General features: G+C 49.2%; 7 protein-coding genes across 7 annotated transcripts; 2 read left to right on the plus strand and 5 right to left on the minus strand.

Annotated features, from left to right (window-relative positions):
* Nucleotides 1-959: 959 nt before the first annotated feature.
* N7457_007084 (uncharacterized protein) lies at nucleotides 960-1,901 on the minus strand (the record flags this gene model as incomplete). The annotated part of the gene is made up of 1 exon (XM_057178127.1): nucleotides 960-1,901. One exon carries the CDS (start codon nucleotides 1,899-1,901, stop codon nucleotides 960-962), a length of 942 nt encoding a protein of 313 aa, XP_057029871.1.
* Nucleotides 1,902-3,113: 1,212 nt separating this feature from the next.
* On the plus strand, nucleotides 3,114-4,856 carry N7457_007085 (putative DNA polymerase iota; the record flags this gene model as incomplete). Its single annotated transcript, XM_057178128.1, has 2 exons — nucleotides 3,114-3,161; nucleotides 3,210-4,856. The coding sequence occupies 2 exons, from the start codon at nucleotides 3,114-3,116 to the stop codon at nucleotides 4,854-4,856; spliced, it is 1,695 nt and encodes a 564-aa protein (XP_057029872.1).
* A 721-nt stretch (nucleotides 4,857-5,577) lies between these two features.
* On the plus strand, nucleotides 5,578-8,094 carry admB (uncharacterized protein; the record flags this gene model as incomplete). Its single annotated transcript, XM_057178129.1, has 1 exon — nucleotides 5,578-8,094. The coding sequence occupies one exon, from the start codon at nucleotides 5,578-5,580 to the stop codon at nucleotides 8,092-8,094; it is 2,517 nt and encodes an 838-aa protein (XP_057029873.1).
* Nucleotides 8,095-8,627: 533 nt separating this feature from the next.
* On the minus strand, nucleotides 8,628-9,491 carry cdc31 (putative cell division control protein Cdc31; the record flags this gene model as incomplete). The annotated part of the gene is made up of 2 exons (XM_057178130.1): nucleotides 8,628-9,116; nucleotides 9,213-9,491. The coding sequence occupies 2 exons, from the start codon at nucleotides 9,489-9,491 to the stop codon at nucleotides 8,628-8,630; spliced, it is 768 nt and encodes a 255-aa protein (XP_057029874.1).
* A 1,071-nt stretch (nucleotides 9,492-10,562) lies between these two features.
* N7457_007088 (putative oxalate/formate antiporter) lies at nucleotides 10,563-11,974 on the minus strand (the record flags this gene model as incomplete). Its single annotated transcript, XM_057178131.1, has 3 exons — nucleotides 10,563-11,494; nucleotides 11,535-11,627; nucleotides 11,680-11,974. The coding sequence occupies 3 exons, from the start codon at nucleotides 11,972-11,974 to the stop codon at nucleotides 10,563-10,565; spliced, it is 1,320 nt and encodes a 439-aa protein (XP_057029875.1).
* Nucleotides 11,975-13,063: 1,089 nt separating this feature from the next.
* N7457_007089 (uncharacterized protein) lies at nucleotides 13,064-14,866 on the minus strand (the record flags this gene model as incomplete). Its single annotated transcript, XM_057178132.1, has 1 exon — nucleotides 13,064-14,866. One exon carries the CDS (start codon nucleotides 14,864-14,866, stop codon nucleotides 13,064-13,066), a length of 1,803 nt encoding a protein of 600 aa, XP_057029876.1.
* A 985-nt stretch (nucleotides 14,867-15,851) lies between these two features.
* N7457_007090 (ssDNA-dependent ATPase MGS1) lies at nucleotides 15,852-17,468 on the minus strand (the record flags this gene model as incomplete). Its single annotated transcript, XM_057178133.1, has 1 exon — nucleotides 15,852-17,468. The coding sequence occupies one exon, from the start codon at nucleotides 17,466-17,468 to the stop codon at nucleotides 15,852-15,854; it is 1,617 nt and encodes a 538-aa protein (XP_057029877.1).
* Nucleotides 17,469-17,549: the final 81 nt, after the last annotated feature.

Consider the following 17,549-nt stretch of genomic DNA (forward strand, 5'->3'; position numbering starts at 1 on the left):
CGGATTGTTTTGATATCATTCAGGGATCTCTTCCTATGTGTCGGGTCTTTTGTATCAAATGCAAATGCATCATGAATAGTCATTTACTGTTGAACATCTTTTTACTGTCAAATAATACCATCATCCATTTGGTCAATGCATACACCATAACACGCTCATTCTACTAAATCTAGATCCGGCTTATATCCTTCTTACATTAATTAGCCCCCGAGACAATCTTGGACGCCTGCTGAGGCTAGGACGAGGAAAGCTTTGACTGTTTCTTTTGTCGGGCTAAATATATGCGTCGGAGAGATACTAGTCCTCTATAGTAAAACATAGGCGTCCAGGTCGGTCACACATCCGAATTCATATGATTTTCTTTTGTCACCAGTCACAGCATATGTACTCTACCTCTGGGGTTCTAGTAACTTTACTAACAGAGATTTTTAGTGATAGTGCCGAGAACAATCATAGACGACTACCGAATGTGTGGTCAACCTATCGCAAACCCCGTGGACTTCTGATTTGTTATACTACAGATTACTTGGAGGGCTATAGTTGCAAAGAAAAGGATGCTGCAAGCCTGGAATTTATAAGTATTAAGACGAGATTTATGGAAGACCAACAGGGCGCTTGAAACTCATAGATGATCAACGGATTCATGGGCACTGCCCTCTTTTTGTCCGCTATCGCTGAGTTCTTTTGCGGCGCCTTTATAAAATTAAAAAAAAATATGGTAAATGCACACATGTCAAGGATATAATGCAAGGATAATACGCAAAAGCCACAGCTTGATGAAAAGGTCAAAAATAGAAAGGAAAAAGGCGCAAATGCGCCTCAGGCCACCTGAGAAACCCCCCAAACAGCGCCTCTATACAACATGATTCGTGAATACATAATATATACATCGCCATTATGCAAGAATGAAAAGAAAAAGTAAGAAGACATCAGCCATAGAACCATGAATGTCGGGATACTCATTGACGGAGGTCGGTGGATACCGACAGAGACTGCGAATCCAATGCAGGATTAGCTGACTGCAACAATGAGACATTATCATTATTCGCATGCTCGATAGGACCAAGTGTCCATTTCCACTCGCGACGACGCTTGGCACGAGGCTGGCGTGGGGTCTGAGGAGTAGAGGAGCCGTCCGCCTCAAAGCCATCGAGCAGCGCCACCGCCCGAACCTGACGCTCGACACGCATCGTGCGTCTTTTCTTGCGCTCCATCTTCGACAACGACCCACGGATGCCTTCGTCAGCACTGGTGTCATCCGAGGCGCTTGTCTCTGACAATGATGGGGTGCTGGAATCCGAATCCTCTTTTTCGTCTTGTTCGGGCTTAGAGTCGGTGGGGAGTGTCTCGGGTGGGGTTTTGGTGTCTGCCTCGGTGTGCACTGCCTCCGCCTTCACGAGATCGAGGTGCTGCGCCGTGTAGCGCTCTGTGTGGATTTCTTCTTCCAGTGGAAAGCGGTAGCTGACTTGTTTCTTGGCGGGGAAGAAGACGCGACGCGATCCTGCGCCGTTTGGTCCATTGCCGCCCGCGGAAATGGAGCCTGAGCGCCGTCGGGAGGATTCAAGTGGGGAGTTGCGCAGAATGCTGTGCACTCCTAGCGGGAGTTGGTAGGGATTGCGGTGATTGAAGAGGTTATTGTTTTGGTGGTAGATGTAAGGAGAGGTTGGTTTGTTGAAGCGGCCGGCTTTGGACGGGGAGGTTGTTGCGGAAGATGGGGATGCGACCTCGTAGGCATTTTTGAAGGTGTTGCGAATAGTGGGGGATGCAGTTGATGTGGCTGCGAAGGAAAATGATAGGCCAGTAGTTGAGCTGCCGAATGTGCGAGGAAGGGCAGTGGTTTGGAGGGTGAGTTTTGGCCGGGAGGTTATTGTGGTTGTTGCATCTGGCGACAGACACGACATAGTGGACGGGGCAAAAGGTAGAGAAGAATCAGAAGAATAAGCCGGTGTGATCGAGCATTAAACAGAGAGAAAGGAAAAAAAATGCAAAAAAGAGTCAGAGGGGAAGAGGTGGCGGGGTTGATCTAAGAATAGAGGAGGTTGGCGCTTGCAATGATGTGATGAGAGATGCAGTCACTTCCAAAGATTCACTCTGGACTTTAAGATCTACGACTATCGCTCCATATGTACTTCGTATTCCGTGCCTCTCTGCTTTTGAGAATCAGAGATTTCCACTTTCTAAACACCAGGATTCCAGACTCGAGTGGATGCTAACTATTGACGCCACATCCAAACTAAACAGGAATTTTCTCTAATTCACACTACGCACGCGGTGTCGTATCCATTTGCCTCAGATTTAATCTATTCCTCGTTCCAAAGACAGAGAGAAAAAGCCCGACTCGCAGCTATAAAAAGAAACAAGGTCCGTGGGTCTCCCGGCGATCTATGAGACGGTTACTCCTGCGAACGGTGGCGAGATTCCTTACTAAAAATGGTCTGCATTGTAGATCTAGAGCAGATCTCGAAGTTTGATTGTCAAACTTTGTCGCACTCTGCTCTGAACTTGTTATTTCGGTTGTCAAAGTCTCGAATTCCTTTTTATTAAGGGCTTGCGCTGATGTCTATGATAGGCTATAAGGACGGCATCCTGGTGCGCCAGAGGGGAGTTGTAAAGTGCAGATCGGCGGTGGCGTCGGCACGCATGAGTGCAATTTCTCAACAAGGGGATTAGTCGCCAAGTTATGCCTTGCCTACGTTGTTGATCGTGATAATAGAAGCCAAAGAAAGCTTGTTTGCTGGAATGTTCGACAATCACTCAGACTGTGCTCAGACTAGGGGTGGAAATTTTTAGATCCTAATAGAATAAGAGTTATGTTGTGTATACTCTGTAAAGTGCTCCATGTTAAGCAGAAAGATGAGTTTAACATAGAGTATTTGGCCTCTCTATGAACATTGTGGGATTAGGGCCTGATCTCGGAGGCCACGACGGCCGACCCCGAATAGCGGCTAAGCCACTACGCCACATCAGCCACAGGTTCATTCCAAGGCTGGTCCTGACTCTGTTCTACACGACTCCCTACGGTGTATTCCGTACATGGAGGTTTTCAGCTCATAGACCTGTGTTAGGCACCCACTCATCCGATCCACACATGGACACACCTCAGCTCAGGATCTATGGCTGCACTACTGGTGCGGAACGACCGTCGGATCATCCTCCACCTGGTGAGTCCCACTCTCACTCCCAAAAACGCTTTAACTAATGATATCCAGGATTATGACTGTTTCTATGCATCGGTGTTTGAGGCTGAGCAACCTGCACTGAAATCGCTCCCTCTGGCAGTTCAGCAAAAACAGATCGTAGTAACATGCAACTACGAAGCCAGACGACGTGGTCTGCATAAATTGCAACTCATCAAAGATGCCAAGCGCATCTGTCCGGATGTCGTTATAGTTCTGGGTGAAGACCTGACTAAGTTTCGAAATGCCTCCAAGGAGCTTTACATGCTGGTTCGATCCATTGTCTGGGGAGGGCGTGTTGAAAAGCTAGGGTTTGACGAGCTCTTTCTCGATGTGACGGAAATGATCGACTACAATACCAGCGTGCTAAATCAGAATGATTTGGTGAATTCATTTTTCTATCTTGATCGGACCGACCCAACCGTTGGGTTCAGCTACGATGCTACTCAATTCCAGGGATCGACGTTCCCGGCAATGGACGCTGCCTGCATTGGTCAGCAGGATCCCTCAGCGTTGGAAATGAGGTTGCTTGTTGCCTCTCATTTACAGGGTCATATACGAAGCAAGTTGGAGCATCAGATAGGCTTCACGGCTACAGGCGGCATCTCAACTTCCAAATTGCTGGCAAAGTTGGTTGGTAACGTTCACAAGCCTAACGGTCAAACAACTCTTCTGCCGCCCTACGTGACCACTGAGGATAATACAAGCCATGTGTTCCAATTTCTGGATGACCATGAGATTCGGAAAATTCCCGGGATTGGATCACGAATAGCCCAGAAATTAACATCCCATGTCACGGGGCAAGAGACCGCTGACGAAAAGATCACCGTTCAACATGTCCGACAATTTCCTGGCATGAACCCCGTCTTGCTGGACAAAATCCTGGGTGGGCCAGGTTCAGTGAAAGGGATCGGGATGCGCATGTGGAGCATTCTCCATGGTGTAGACAATTCTGAAGTACTCGAGGGTCGCGATGTGCCTACCCAGATTAGCATTGAGGACTCTTATGGTCGATTGGATACACTCGAAAGTGTACGACGAGAGCTCGTTGTCTTGACCCGAAGTTTGATCCGCCGTATCAGGACTGATCTGCTTGACATGACTGATGATACTTCTCCTCAAGGGAGATGGCGTGCGCATCCTCGCACTCTGCGGTTATCCACACGACCGAGGCTCCCGCCAGATGCGGGTACTGGACGTACCTACCACTCCAATCGCATCTCTCGGTCGGCGCCCCTTCCGCCTTTTATCTTCAATTTGGACGAGAACATCGATTCCCTGGCCGAGCGGTTAGTCCGAGAGAGTATCTTTTCTATGTTCCGCAAATTGCATCCTGAAAAGTCGGGGTGGAATCTCAGTTTATTGAACGTGGCAGTGACTAACATGGTGGAGCGCGCGGGGGATCAGAAGCAACATAGTGGACGTGATATCGGGAAGATGTTTCGACACCAGGAGACCACGCTTAGAGAATGGACCGTGCAAGAACCCAAGCCACCACCGTTGTCCGTTGACGTGTCACGACTGCCAGATCCTGGTTCCCCTGCGATTCAGCCACAATCCGAGGACGAGTGGGAGGATGGCGACGACGAACCGCTGGGGCTGGACTGCCCCATCTGTGGGGTGCCAATTCCACACTTCGCCCAGTTAGCACACCAGATGTATCATTCGGCTCCCGACTAACTCTTGACTATGTTGTACTCCGTACTCCGGATGTCCAAATCGAGATACATAGATCCATTATTCGGCAGCCTTGACTGCCAAGCACTGAAGTCTTTGATAGCCGGTTAATCGCGCCTTGGCCCAGTGCCACCTACGCGTACAACATACGTACTCTTATGCATGGATAATTTGCAAACATAAATCACGGTCGTTCTTGTAGAGTCAGAGAGTCCGAGACTACTTGGTCGAGATATAGATGTTTGGTGGATATACTCCGTAGAACGTACATCTAGAGCGTGCGGAGCACAACGGACATTTTAGTTCCAGCAGGCAGCATTATAACCTTGGAAGTTCCATAAAAATAGCGCTCTCCACAATGGCCAGTCAGAGATTTCCCCATAGGAACTGGGTCGGGTTATTTGTTTCAATCCACTTTGCCAAGCCCCTGCGGTCTTTGGGGGGCGTCCCTGCCATTGGATTCTTCGACCCTTGGCATACGGCTGAGTCGGATTATTGTGATCCTGCTCACTTCCCTAATCATCTCACCCAGTCCTTCGTTTGTTGTTTCATCTGTCTCTCTACCTTTTATTTTCGACCTTTTTTTTGGCGATCTTGACATCCAAGTGGAACCTGTTGCCCTGAACACCCCTATGATTGTCACTCAGGGCACTTGAAACTCTATCGGCTCCCTATAAAAGACCCTTGAACCCCTCAATCCCAGGGGAAGAACCCCGATCTTGCGATGAGATTCTCTAATGTCTTGCCCCTAATCGGTGCATTCTCATCGCTCTTTCACAATACACAAGGTAAGACCCTCCCCCTCGGTTGCCCTGGCAGCCCCGCTGACAATTCCCCAACAGCACGATCACAGGAATCAGAAGCTATTCAACGTGTGACGCCCATCGACAATGCCATTATTCGAACTCCGTCGCATCAGATAGATCACCTCTCACAGTTCGATATCACCTTCGAATTACACCAAGATGGCAAGCGCATAAAGCTAGAACTCGAGCCGAATCATGATATCTTGGCCGAAGATGCTTATGTACAATACGTCCGTGCCGACGGCACAGTAACACACGCAGAACCGATCAAGCGACATGAACACAAGGTCTTCCGGGGTCGCGCCTCGGTAGGATCTGGCAAGGGGAGGTGGACGCCTGTGGGTTGGGCTAGAATCACCGTCAAAAGGGATGGCCTAGACCCTCTTTTCGAGGGCGCATTCAGTATCAACAATGACAAGCATCACATTGAACTGCAGTCGACCTATCATGATAAGAAGCGCCCGATCGATGCCGATGCCGAGCCCCGCGATGGAGAATATATGCTTGTATACCGTGACTCGGATATGTTCCGCTACATACACTCTGAGCTCAAGCGCTCGCTTCCTGAAGAGATGGGAAGCGTTTCTTCAGGCTGCGGCTCAGACACGCTCGATTACAACGCCAATATGTCCAGTTCGATTTTCCCCTATGAGGTGAGCGAAGCCGACGGTCAATGGGGGGTTACCTCATTGAACTCGCTGTTTGGATTAGGCAAGCGAGATGATGTTGGCGGCGTCTCGGGCGGCACTGGCGGCGTGCATCTGAAATCGACCATCGGTGATAATTCTGGATGTCCCAAGACGAAGAAGGTTGCTTTGGTCGGAATCGCAACGGATTGTGAATTTACCGACTCATTCAAATCTACCAACTCAACGCCCAAGGATGCTGCTAAGGACTGGGTCATCAATGTGGTGAATACGGCTTCGAATCTCTATGAGGAATCTTTCAATATTTCGATTGGTTTGCGCAATCTATCGATCTCTGAGCCTGGCTGTTCCTCCTCAGGCTCATCTGCTACACCCTGGAACGTGGACTGCAATGGAGGAAATGTCAGTTGGCGTCTGAATGAGTTCTCCAAGTGGCGTGCAACTCATTCGGATGACAACGCCTATTGGACTTTAATGACGAACTGTCCAACAGGCAGCGAGGTTGGAGTTGCCTGGGTGGGTCGTCTGTGCTCCTCTGATCTGGTTAGCTCCGGAGCCAACTCGGTGTCGGGTGCCAACGTTGTGGTTCGCAATGCCGGTTCTTCCTGGCAGGTGTTTGCTCATGAGACCGGTCATACCTTTGGAGCGGTGCACGACTGTGACGATGATGGCTGCCGAAGGAAACTAGATGCTTCCTCACAATGCTGCCCCCTGAGTTCGTCGACCTGCGATGCTAAAGCAAAGTACATCATGAACCCATACGCCACCAACGCCATGACAACTTTCTCGGAGTGCACCATTGGTAATGTGTGTTCCGCTATTGGTAGAAACAGCATCAAGTCCTCCTGTCTCTCGGACAATCGTGGCGTCGTCACCATTAGCGGCAGCCAGTGTGGTAATGGTATCGTCGAAGCAGGCGAGGACTGCGACTGCGGCGGCGAGGAAAATTGCAGCGAAAACGCCTGTTGTGATGCATCAACCTGCAAATTCAAGGGTGGCGCCGTCTGCGACGATGCCAACGACAGCTGCTGCAACAAGTGCCAGTTTGCGCCTGCCGATACCGTATGCCGTGCCAGCATGGGTGTATGTGATCTCGAAGAGAAATGCAGTGGAAACTCGAGCTCCTGCCCAGCAAACAAACACAAGGAGGACGGTGAATCATGTGGCGACAAGGGCAAAGGTCTCACCTGTGCCAGTGGCCAATGCACCAGTCGTGACTACCAGTGCCGTTCAGTGGTGGGCGCCTTGCTCAACACTAACGACACCTGGGCATGTGGAAACACCATGCAGCCGTCCTGCAGTCTCGTCTGCGGCGATCCTACCTCCCACTCATTCGGAACCACGACATGCATCATTATGAACCAGAACTACCTCGACGGTACACCTTGCGATGCCGGTGGTTACTGCAAAGCAGGCGAATGCAAAGGCTCCTCGGCCTTGGGCTGGATTAACCAACACAAGAAGTTGGTGATCGGCATCTGTGTCGGTGTCGGTACGTTTATTCTGCTGGTTATCTTCTGCTGTATCTATAGTCGCTGCAAGCGTAGCGCACAATTGCGCAAGGCCCGCAAGGCCATTCCCCCAGGTACATATCGTCGCTATAATGGACCTCAGCCCACTGCACGCTCGCCCATGGACCAGTGGCAGAATTACCCGAATGCCGGGTATTCGAATATGCCATATCAAAATATGCCGTATCAGAATATGCCGCATCAGAACATGCCGTATCAGAACGTGCCTCCCCCTGGACCACCACCAGGATATGCGGCGCCCCCGCGATACTCATGATCATCTTTCTGCTTCGGGTATATTATTTTACTAGGTTCTATTTATTGAACCTCATATTTGCATGCATCCCGCTTTGGGATTTGCGCTACGGGTCGTTTGGTTATTGGCGTCATCGCGGATGATTGGTTATCATCAGTCCTCATGGAGTCACTCGCAGTCTGGGTTTGGGGACTTTCATTTCAGCTGTGGCTATTCCCTTTTTTTTTATTGTATGAATTCTCCTTCCTTAGATCACTTCCCTTGCATATGAATGATACCGCACTATTCGTTTTTCTAGATTCTGTGATCTAGCATATAGTACTCAAGTAGATCTTGTTCAGGAATATCCATTCGAAGGTACGATTTTAAACCCAAGTCAACACATAAAACAGGTCACTACTCCCAAAACAAGCACAAGAGTAAAGAAAACAAGAGACATGAAAAAGGTAACTGAAAGCCTAACACCAATGGAAACCCCCATGCACAACAAACAACCAACAGTCCGAAGTTCAAATCCTTAATCAAAGATCCAAAGAATCCTCTTCGAGAACCAATCATTGCCAACAAATCCCAACAAAAGCTTCACGAGTAACACCACCAACCCCCTCAAGATCAAACTCCTCAATCATAGCCCTAAGCTCCTCCTCTTCCAACCCCGTCTCTCCGAGCTCCCTCGCAACGCGTCTCAAATCCTCAAGATCGATGAATCCCTTAGCACCCTCATCGAACAGCTCGAACGCGCGCAGGATCTCGTCACGCGGATCCCGCTCCAGAATCTTCAGCGCCGTCACAGCCTGGAACGACGAGAGCGGCATGAGCAGATTGGAGGGGTGCTGGGGGTTCGAAACGGGGCCTTTATTCGAAGTCTGTTGGACCTGCTGGTTACCAGCTTGTTGTTGCTGAACCTGTGGTCGGGGCACGCCGTATGTAGTCAACAGCGAGATCAGCTCCTGTTTGCTGAGTGTGAAGCCCAGAGCGCGGAACGCAACGCGGAGCTCATGGTAATCGAGGTGGCGGTCGCGGTCGAGATCGAACAGCGTGAACTGGTACCGCGTTAGCTACTTCCCCCCTCGCCACAGAACGAAGTCAAGAAATCATTGGGGATATGTTCTCTCTAAATCGATCCCGGTGTCTCTTACAGCTTCGTTGATCTCTTCCCTCTGTTCTTCCGTCAGTCGGTTCAGCGGATTCGTATCCTGCGCTGCACCGTGGGATTGCGCGTTTGTCGCGGGCGCCGGCGCAGACTGTTGCATCTGCTTTGAGGTCTCGGGGCCGTTGAAGTCTCCCTGGGTGGTATTTCCTAGTCCGCGGTGCCGTGAGAATGACGAGGCGCTGAAGGGCATGGCGTTTGTGTTGGAGCGGTCGGGCAGTTTCGTGCCCGCGTAGGAACGCGACGCGAAGGGTTGGCCAGAGGCCATTGTGATGTGTGTTTTTTTTTTCCTTAATTAGATGGGATTCGGGCGTTCAGCATTAATTCAGGAGGGGCTTGTCGCCCATGCGAATATGTGGGGAGATGGAGATGTTTGGCGGTGGGAGGATTCCGGAGACGCGCCTCGGGCGGAATGATCACGCCGTGTTGTTTTGGTCTCGTTACAGATATAGCATCAACGACGCAATTTGAGTGATCATTGGTTTGGGGGATATGGGAGGAGGGCTTTACTGGGATTTCATGTGGAAGATGGTTTTTAATGTTGAATGCTAGGATCTACGCTAGGAACTTCGACCTGAAGACTAGAAGAATGGAAGACTGTGGGAAACCTGTGGAAGTCACTGTTCTCATCAGAGGACGAGTATATATCACGCTCCTAGCATTTGAAAATGTGATGAGCAAGTATCCATGTGCAAACCAACGTTGACACCCTCTACACTCCACACGTACGTCCAGAGCTAGGGCTAGAGAATGATAACTGACCCTTGAGATCATTGAGATGATAGCTCCGGTCTTGACGTCTTTTGCTTCTATTATATACTACGACCCTTGAGCAGTTGGTACTCAATAGTCTCTCGTGGAGTCGATTACAGAGCCAACAATTCTATCGGCTTGTTTGAGTATGTCTCAGACTGATGACAAGCCGGGGGGTAAGAGATACTATCGCAGTGAGTTTCTTATAATACAACTTTCTACACGCCTTTATATATAGCTAGCTTCCTTATATATTCTTGTTTTCCCCGGTGCATTCCTTCTTTAACATATCTCTCACTGTTAGTTCAGATGGCGGGTATCAGATCGATTCAGCTCGAAGAGTCGAGAGAGCGAACAGCTCTCCTAAAGCCGGAATCGCATGTTGTCTAACTCCAAAGAGGGCATGCTATATATGACATCCCAACAGGCAAAATCCAGGAACAACATGAGACACCGGCCCCGTGGAAATGAGGTTTTCCTACTGGCTCACTGAAAGGGATCTCTGAGATGATCTGAGAAAGTTCCTGTGGAAGACGAAATACTGGAAAATGACATAGGAGGGTTGCTTCTGGTTTACTGTACAGTACTAGAAAGCTTTGAATCCCCAACCAACGCTCACGCCTCTAGATAAGATGAAAAACAGACATGCACTCGAATAAACCAGTCCGCAAAGAATGATCAAACCATAATAACTATCCAGTCCCCCATTTGGCTGGACCTTCAAAAGTTCGCCGGCAACTGGAATAGCAACAAGAGTCCCTAAGCTGACCAGAAAATAGGTTGTACCATAGCGCTTCCCAAATTCCTCGGTTTTGGAAATTTGCGCAACACAAACAGGAGAAAGACTAACTGCAGAGCCACTCCAGAATCCGAATAGCACGGTGTATGCCAATATGGCCGCGTGATTGGACCGAGATGGAAGCCAGAGAGCGAAAGTAATCACTGAACAGGCGAACGTTGTGATGATCATCACATTGAAACACCCAAACCGATCAGCAAAATATCCGGGGACAATGCGTCCAAAGATAGACGCTGCATTCAGGATAGATGGGAGGTTATATGCAAGAGAATCTCCCAGGCCGCGAGATTGAGCATAGGACGGTAGATACGTTAACGGAATCAGTAGCGCGAAATCGACGAAAACGATGGCAGCCGTCAACAATGAGAAGCGCATTTCACTCAAACATCTGAGATCCATCTTTCCTTTCTGTGCCGAATTTAACAAGGGTGCTCTGGCCCTCAAAAGTGCCACGGAGAGAGCACAGAACACCGCACTTATCAAACCCACGATTCGAATGGCCCATGCAAAGCCTAGACTCCCAGCGAGATGAGAGATCAAAACAGGAAAGATAATACCTCCGACTCCTCCAGCAGTCGCTGCTATCCCCGTAGCCAACGCGCGACGCTGAAGAAACCAATGAGCTATGCAACCTACGCTAGGAGTGAAGACCATGGACGAAGAGATACCGCCAAGGACACTGAACCCCAGCATGAATTGATAATATTCTAATTCAATGACTGGGATTAGATTTGACAAAGCAAGAGGGAATAAACGCACCTTCTGCCACGCTGAAGACCATCAACGATCCGACCAGTCCAACACACCCGGGAATCAGTAACGGCTTTAGCCCATATGCATCAAAAATAGGCCCTGTTAGATGTTTAGCTTAGCATAAGAATGTGGACTGTTTCGAGACTCCGACCAACTTGGATACTTCCAAAATAAAGGAAAAATACATAAAGACTAAATATCCAGCCTATGGAGGCTTTCGAATAGTCCTTTAACTGATGATCTGCCAGCCAGGCTTCAAACACCCCAATTGTATTCATAAGCCCAAACGACGGCACCATCGCACACCAGGAACCAAGAACAACGCCCCATGCGCGCCAGCCACCGTCTGGAAAAATCAAATTGCAGTCCATTTCGTTGGACGTACTCGAAGAGCGGTTGATGCTCGCCGATGGAGGCGATAAGTCGCTACAGTTGTTTGCCTTCATTTCGATGCCATGAATTTCAAACAACAAACAAGCGCTGTATCACCTCTTCCTGGGAAGTCTGCATTGATCCCTCCTGCTTGATATCAAAATGCATCTACAAGCTAAGCTCTTTTCGGACGCCGAACACGCTAAACGCCTTTGGGACGCCTACAGGTCCTAGTATAGGAAGTGGAGGCTTGGAGTTTAGGGGTAAACGTGTTTCCGATGACTACTGTAGAAAGAATATGATCTTATTTTAAGAGCCTCATGGCCCTTGGTTAGCGAGATATAGCAAACATTGGATCTGGGTAAGCAGAATTGTTCTCTGTCGGAGGATGATATGAACAGGCAAAATGAAGCTTTTCATACAGCTGGCCGTTGCAATGCCTTTTTGCTCTTGTTAGATATGTTCTACAATCTCTTGTCAAGCAGTCGTCTCTACAGACATCCCCCCTGTTTGTAAGAGTTACTTAGATGGTAGGAATAGCTCTAACGGGGGACTACTATGATTTATATTACACAGATATAAGCAATATCGAGAGTGCCTAAAACCCGGCACATTCGTGTAGCAAATTTGATTTCGATTGAAACCGACCCTTCAGCATTATACACATTTGAAGCAGTTGATCAAAAGTGGATCGAATGATAACTATTATATTCAAGGGAGGAGGGAAAAGACACCGCTTTCTATGATGTCTCGGGCCATGAGGTTTGCTACCCTCTTAATTCGATCTAGAAAGTGAGATCCAAAAAACATTTGCATTGTTCATCTTCCCAGAACTAGAGCGAGGGGACTTTTGGCTAATCAGCAACTGCATACATCCAAGACCACGAACTTCATAGCTTCACATCCAGCAACCAATACTGGGCTTCAAACGAGAGCGACATATTTGTCCCGAATAACCATATAGAGTAAAGCAATAGGATAACGCGAACGGTAATATCACAGCTTTCAACAATTGTACGAGGGAATTGAGAGATAATCATCTCCGTTGCTGAGGAGATGCATCAAAAGATGTGAAGAGACACTTTCACAGGGATCCACTGGAGAGAGACGTCCAATTTGATCCAAAGCTCCCACATTATCAAAGGTATTTTGTTCATATGTAGTCATCGCAACTTGAGGCATTGCTGATGATTGCCCACTGCGGTAACCGGGGGGACTCCCATACACGCAAGCTGAGTAAAATCATCGGCCAGAAATGCTTGAACTTGGTCGTGGGACCGTGAATAGGCAGCATTACGCTCCGTCATATCTGATATCGCTTCGTGTTCATGCTCATGCTGCGTGAGGTGGAACGCCATATCGATATCTGGAGATGGCGGAAGCACGGGAATATTGTTCTCAAGGATGGTCAGATTGGAGCAATTGCGCGAGGCTTCCTGTCCGGGCGGCACATGGCGGAGAAAGTCTTCAAGCTTATCGCAAACTTCTTTTAAGTGCCAGTCCGAGGGCCCGAATATCTTCGCAACGACCGCATTACTCTGGAGATCTTTCAGGGCACAAACAACCCGATAATATAACGCTACGGCGACCCAAGCGGAGTCGATCTTGTCTTCGTTTCCTGGTGGGCTAGTGGTCTTCGCGTGGCCATTCTGCTTGTCTTTTCCGCACATAGCCTCGTACAAAATAGGGCAGAAATACTGAGACATTTTGACCAGCTTCCGGAAAGAACGAATCAAGACGTAATACAAAACGAGTCGCCCGGGGAGCATTTCAGCGCAGGACGTGCGAATGATGCCCTGCGCTAAGGCCCGAGCGATCATGAACAACTTTGCCACCGTGAGTGCATCATGAACGAGTGGATCGGTCCCGTATATATCTTCAAATCTGATCAATTCCATGGAGGGATAGATGCCGGCAAAATCACCAAGAAGAAGTTCCTCGTTATAATGTTTTTGTTCTAATGTGATGTGAGTGCGCAATATCTTCCAATGCAACGCAACCTGACGACCGCTAGATGTTTCGCGAAGCTGGAGGACCGCATTAACTACACTGATGTCCTTGAACGTATCGTTAGACATCCGTTTCAAGGTATCCCTCGCCTCGTTTGTCGGGAAGCCGCATGTTTGAATAAATCTCTCTACAGACAGCCTGCTCAGGCGCAGTGCTTCCCAGTTTCGATAACAGATTCGTTGGCCCTTACGCCTGGAAGAGCATGGACCACATGGTGAGGTTGTTCCACATTTCTTCTTGGCTCGGTAACAGCACAGACAAGTGCCACCGAATTTCCTAAGTGCAGCTGCATCTTCTCTCTGTTGCTTGATTTCGCCATCGCTGCGGCGCATCCTTTCACGCGGGTCAGTCTTTCGAGGGTTTGCTGGATCCCATGCAATGAACTCATAGTCACCAGGCTGGGTTGAAGATGACGAGGGCTGGCACACTGGTGTAACGAGTTGTTTGGTTTTGAAGCTATTTTGAGCACCTTGAACACATTCATGCGGAGCCGTGGTGCATGATCGGAGATCATTAAAACTGACAAGCCATGTCCTGGGCTGAACGTTGGAGCTAATTAGGGACACGGGGCCTGATGGAGTTGTAGAGACTGGTATAGTTGCAGAGGGTTGTGGAGATGCGGGGCTTGATGTAGATGCGGAGCTTGGTTTAGATGCGGAGCTTGGTGGGGTTATAAGGACTGGTGGAATCGCAGAGACTGGTGGAATCGCAGAGACTGGTGGAATCGCAGAGACTGGTGGAATCGCAGAGACTGGTGGAATTGCAGAGACTGGTGGAATCGCAGAGACTGGTGGAATTGCAGAGACTGGTGGAATTGCAGTGACTGGTGAGATTGTAGAGGCTGATGGAGTTGTGGAGCTTGGCGGAGTTGTAAAGACAGACGGGTTCACAAAAACCGGTGGAACATTTTCAATCGTGGATGGCATCGCCATATCGAAACTAACTAGACCGTTCATGCCTTCAACGGCCTGGATTTCAATCGTGGGTGGCCTCATTAGTAGAGAGTGACGTGGATGGAGAATGTCATGAATGGTTGGGTTTGAAATTGGCAGTGCTCTGTCCATCTGCCTATCATCTCTCATGATATCATCAAAATCTGGCAATGGCTCTATATTACTTCGAAGTTCTCCTTGCTCTTGAGGTATTCCAGGATCAATAGGCCGGGCCTCATATGGAATGAAGATTGAGGATGACAGCTGCGACGTCTGTGTCATAGGATTCCCGATAACGAAATTGGGCAAAGAAGGCACAGTGGACGCGGATGTAGCCAGAGCAAACTAGACAGTCAGTACTCAGCCTGGCTTGCAAAGTAGGACAAAAGTCACAGGGGAGGCAAGGGGATGATGATATAAGAGACAACATCAAACTCACAGGATTGACTGGAACTGGTGAATTTGTACGCTGGCGCTTTGGATCGGGATGAGAGAGTGAAGATAGGCGATGCCGTGTATCGACTTGCGCCATCATGGTTACGGGATCAAACGAGAGAATTTGTAGTGATCGACACCATAAACGATCGTCGGACAAGAGTAGATCGAAAGCGAAAGCGAAAGAAAAAGGACAGGCAAAGGGCAAGATTCAGCAAGCTGAGGTTTGTAATTCGAACAAGATGCCAACCGTAAGGCAGAGAATGAGCCAGGAAAAGTGAACCTTTAGCCGATGGACCTCTAAAGATACCCAAAGAGGCCTAGTAGCGCAATGACGAGACCCAACCTAATCTGAACCTTGCAACGACTCCATAACGGCGTCACTCGACATGGAGCAGGCGCGACTAGAGCCATGAGGCCGAATCCTGATTGGGTTTAGCGCGTGTGATGTATAGTGTTTCATTGCCTATGTTGAGGGCGGTGGAAGTATGAACATTGCCATGCCCAGGTGAGTTTCAACTCTAGGTATGATGTATAAAAGCAACATAAAGATGTGATCGGTTCTTGAAAACAATCAATTGCTCCGATGACGGGTAATATTCAAGTCAGGGTCTCTCTGAGTACCCAAGTCCAAGTCCTCCAGGAAAGTACGACCGAGGAGTTTCGCTGGCAGGTAATCTTGTTGAACCTTACCGTCAATATAGTTGGGATTGTACTTGTATTCCGCACCATAACCCAGCTCCTTCATGAGCTTTGTTGGCGCATTCCTCAGATGAACTGGAACAGGCAAGCCCGCGATCCCTGGCTCATTCAAAGCAGCGAAGACGTTGTTCAATCCGCGGTACGCACGGGTGCTTTTCTTCGATAGCGCCATCGCCACGGTAGCGTGTGCCAAATTAATTCGTGCTTCTGGGAGTCCAATCTTTTCAACGGCAGAATGTGTGGCTATAGCGAGTGATAGCATGGTGTTGTCGGCGAGGCCAATGTCTTCAGAAGCGACACAGATCAACCTCCGAGAGATATACAAAGGATCTTCGCCTGATTGGATCATGCGAGCAAGGTAATAGAGTGCTGCATCAGGATCGCTTCCTCTGATGGACTTGTGAAAAGCGGAGATCGTATCATAATGCTGGTCGCCAGCACGGTCATACACAAGTGTCTTGGTCAAAGAGCTTTTGAGATCGTCTTTGTCCATTCCAGGTCTCTTTGACAAGTCCATCGCCAGCTCCAACAGATTCAGCGAGGTTCGAGCATCCCCGTCGGCGAATCTGGCGAGATATTGAATCAACTCTTCATCCACCAACTCGGACGGTGAATAATTTGGGCCCTCTACCCGAAGGGCACGGTGAAGAATGGAACTGATATCCTCATCGGTGAGTTTTGCAAGGGTAAATGTCCGACAACGCGAGAGTAGCGCATTTTGAACTTTGAAGGATGGGTTCTCCGTGGTGGCTCCGATGAGCGTGACCTGGCCACTCTCCACGGGCCCTAGGAAGACATCCTGTTGTGATTTGGAAAATCGATGGATCTCATCGCAAAAGATTATTGTTTTCCGCCCAGTGAGTCCCAGCTCACTGCGAGCTTCGGCGAATATTTTTTTGCACTCTGCCACACCACTGCTGGTACTGTTGATTTCCACGAATCTGCTGCCCACCAGCGACGAAATGACTCGAGCAATTGTTGTTTTGCCTGTTCCCGCACTGCCCCACAATATCATGCTCGGTACTCTGTCCTGCTCGATGAGCCCGCGTAGGACGCCTTTGGGTCCGACAAGCTCTTGACCGCAGACTTCCTCCAAGGTCTTGGGTCGCATACGTTCCGCCAGGGGGGCTGCTTTGTGGAAGGCGCTGATCTTCGGTCGTTTCGTTTGTGGCTCTTTGTATTCCCCATTTTGTTTTGACGCTGCTCCTTCGCGTGGTGATTCCGCATCGTCGACAAACGATCGCTTGCCGTTGAGAGGGCGTGGGGTCGTCGTGGGACGCGATGGGGAATCTTTCAGAACGTTCGATTGGGCGGAAGCTTTGCGTGCGGATGGGGGTTGAAATATGCTTGGAACTGGCCCTTTCTGGGATGATGACAAGTCCCCTGGAGAGGACGATGGTTCTTCGGTGAAGCTCCGGCAGCCCGAGTCGATGTGGTCGTTGATCTTCAACTGGGGAACAGATTTCTCACATATTGGACAGGAAACCATGATGATCGATGGATGATATGGTGATTCGCCGTGTTACCCACAAGCTTCAAAGTTAGACGTAGGAAGAACGGCGTCTACGGA

The sequence above is a fragment of the Penicillium paradoxum genome (genome assembly GCF_028828445.1).
Source record: "Penicillium paradoxum strain IBT 22861 chromosome Unknown utg000006l_segment0_segment0, whole genome shotgun sequence".
In the NCBI taxonomy this organism is placed as follows: domain Eukaryota; kingdom Fungi; phylum Ascomycota; class Eurotiomycetes; order Eurotiales; family Aspergillaceae; genus Penicillium; species Penicillium paradoxum.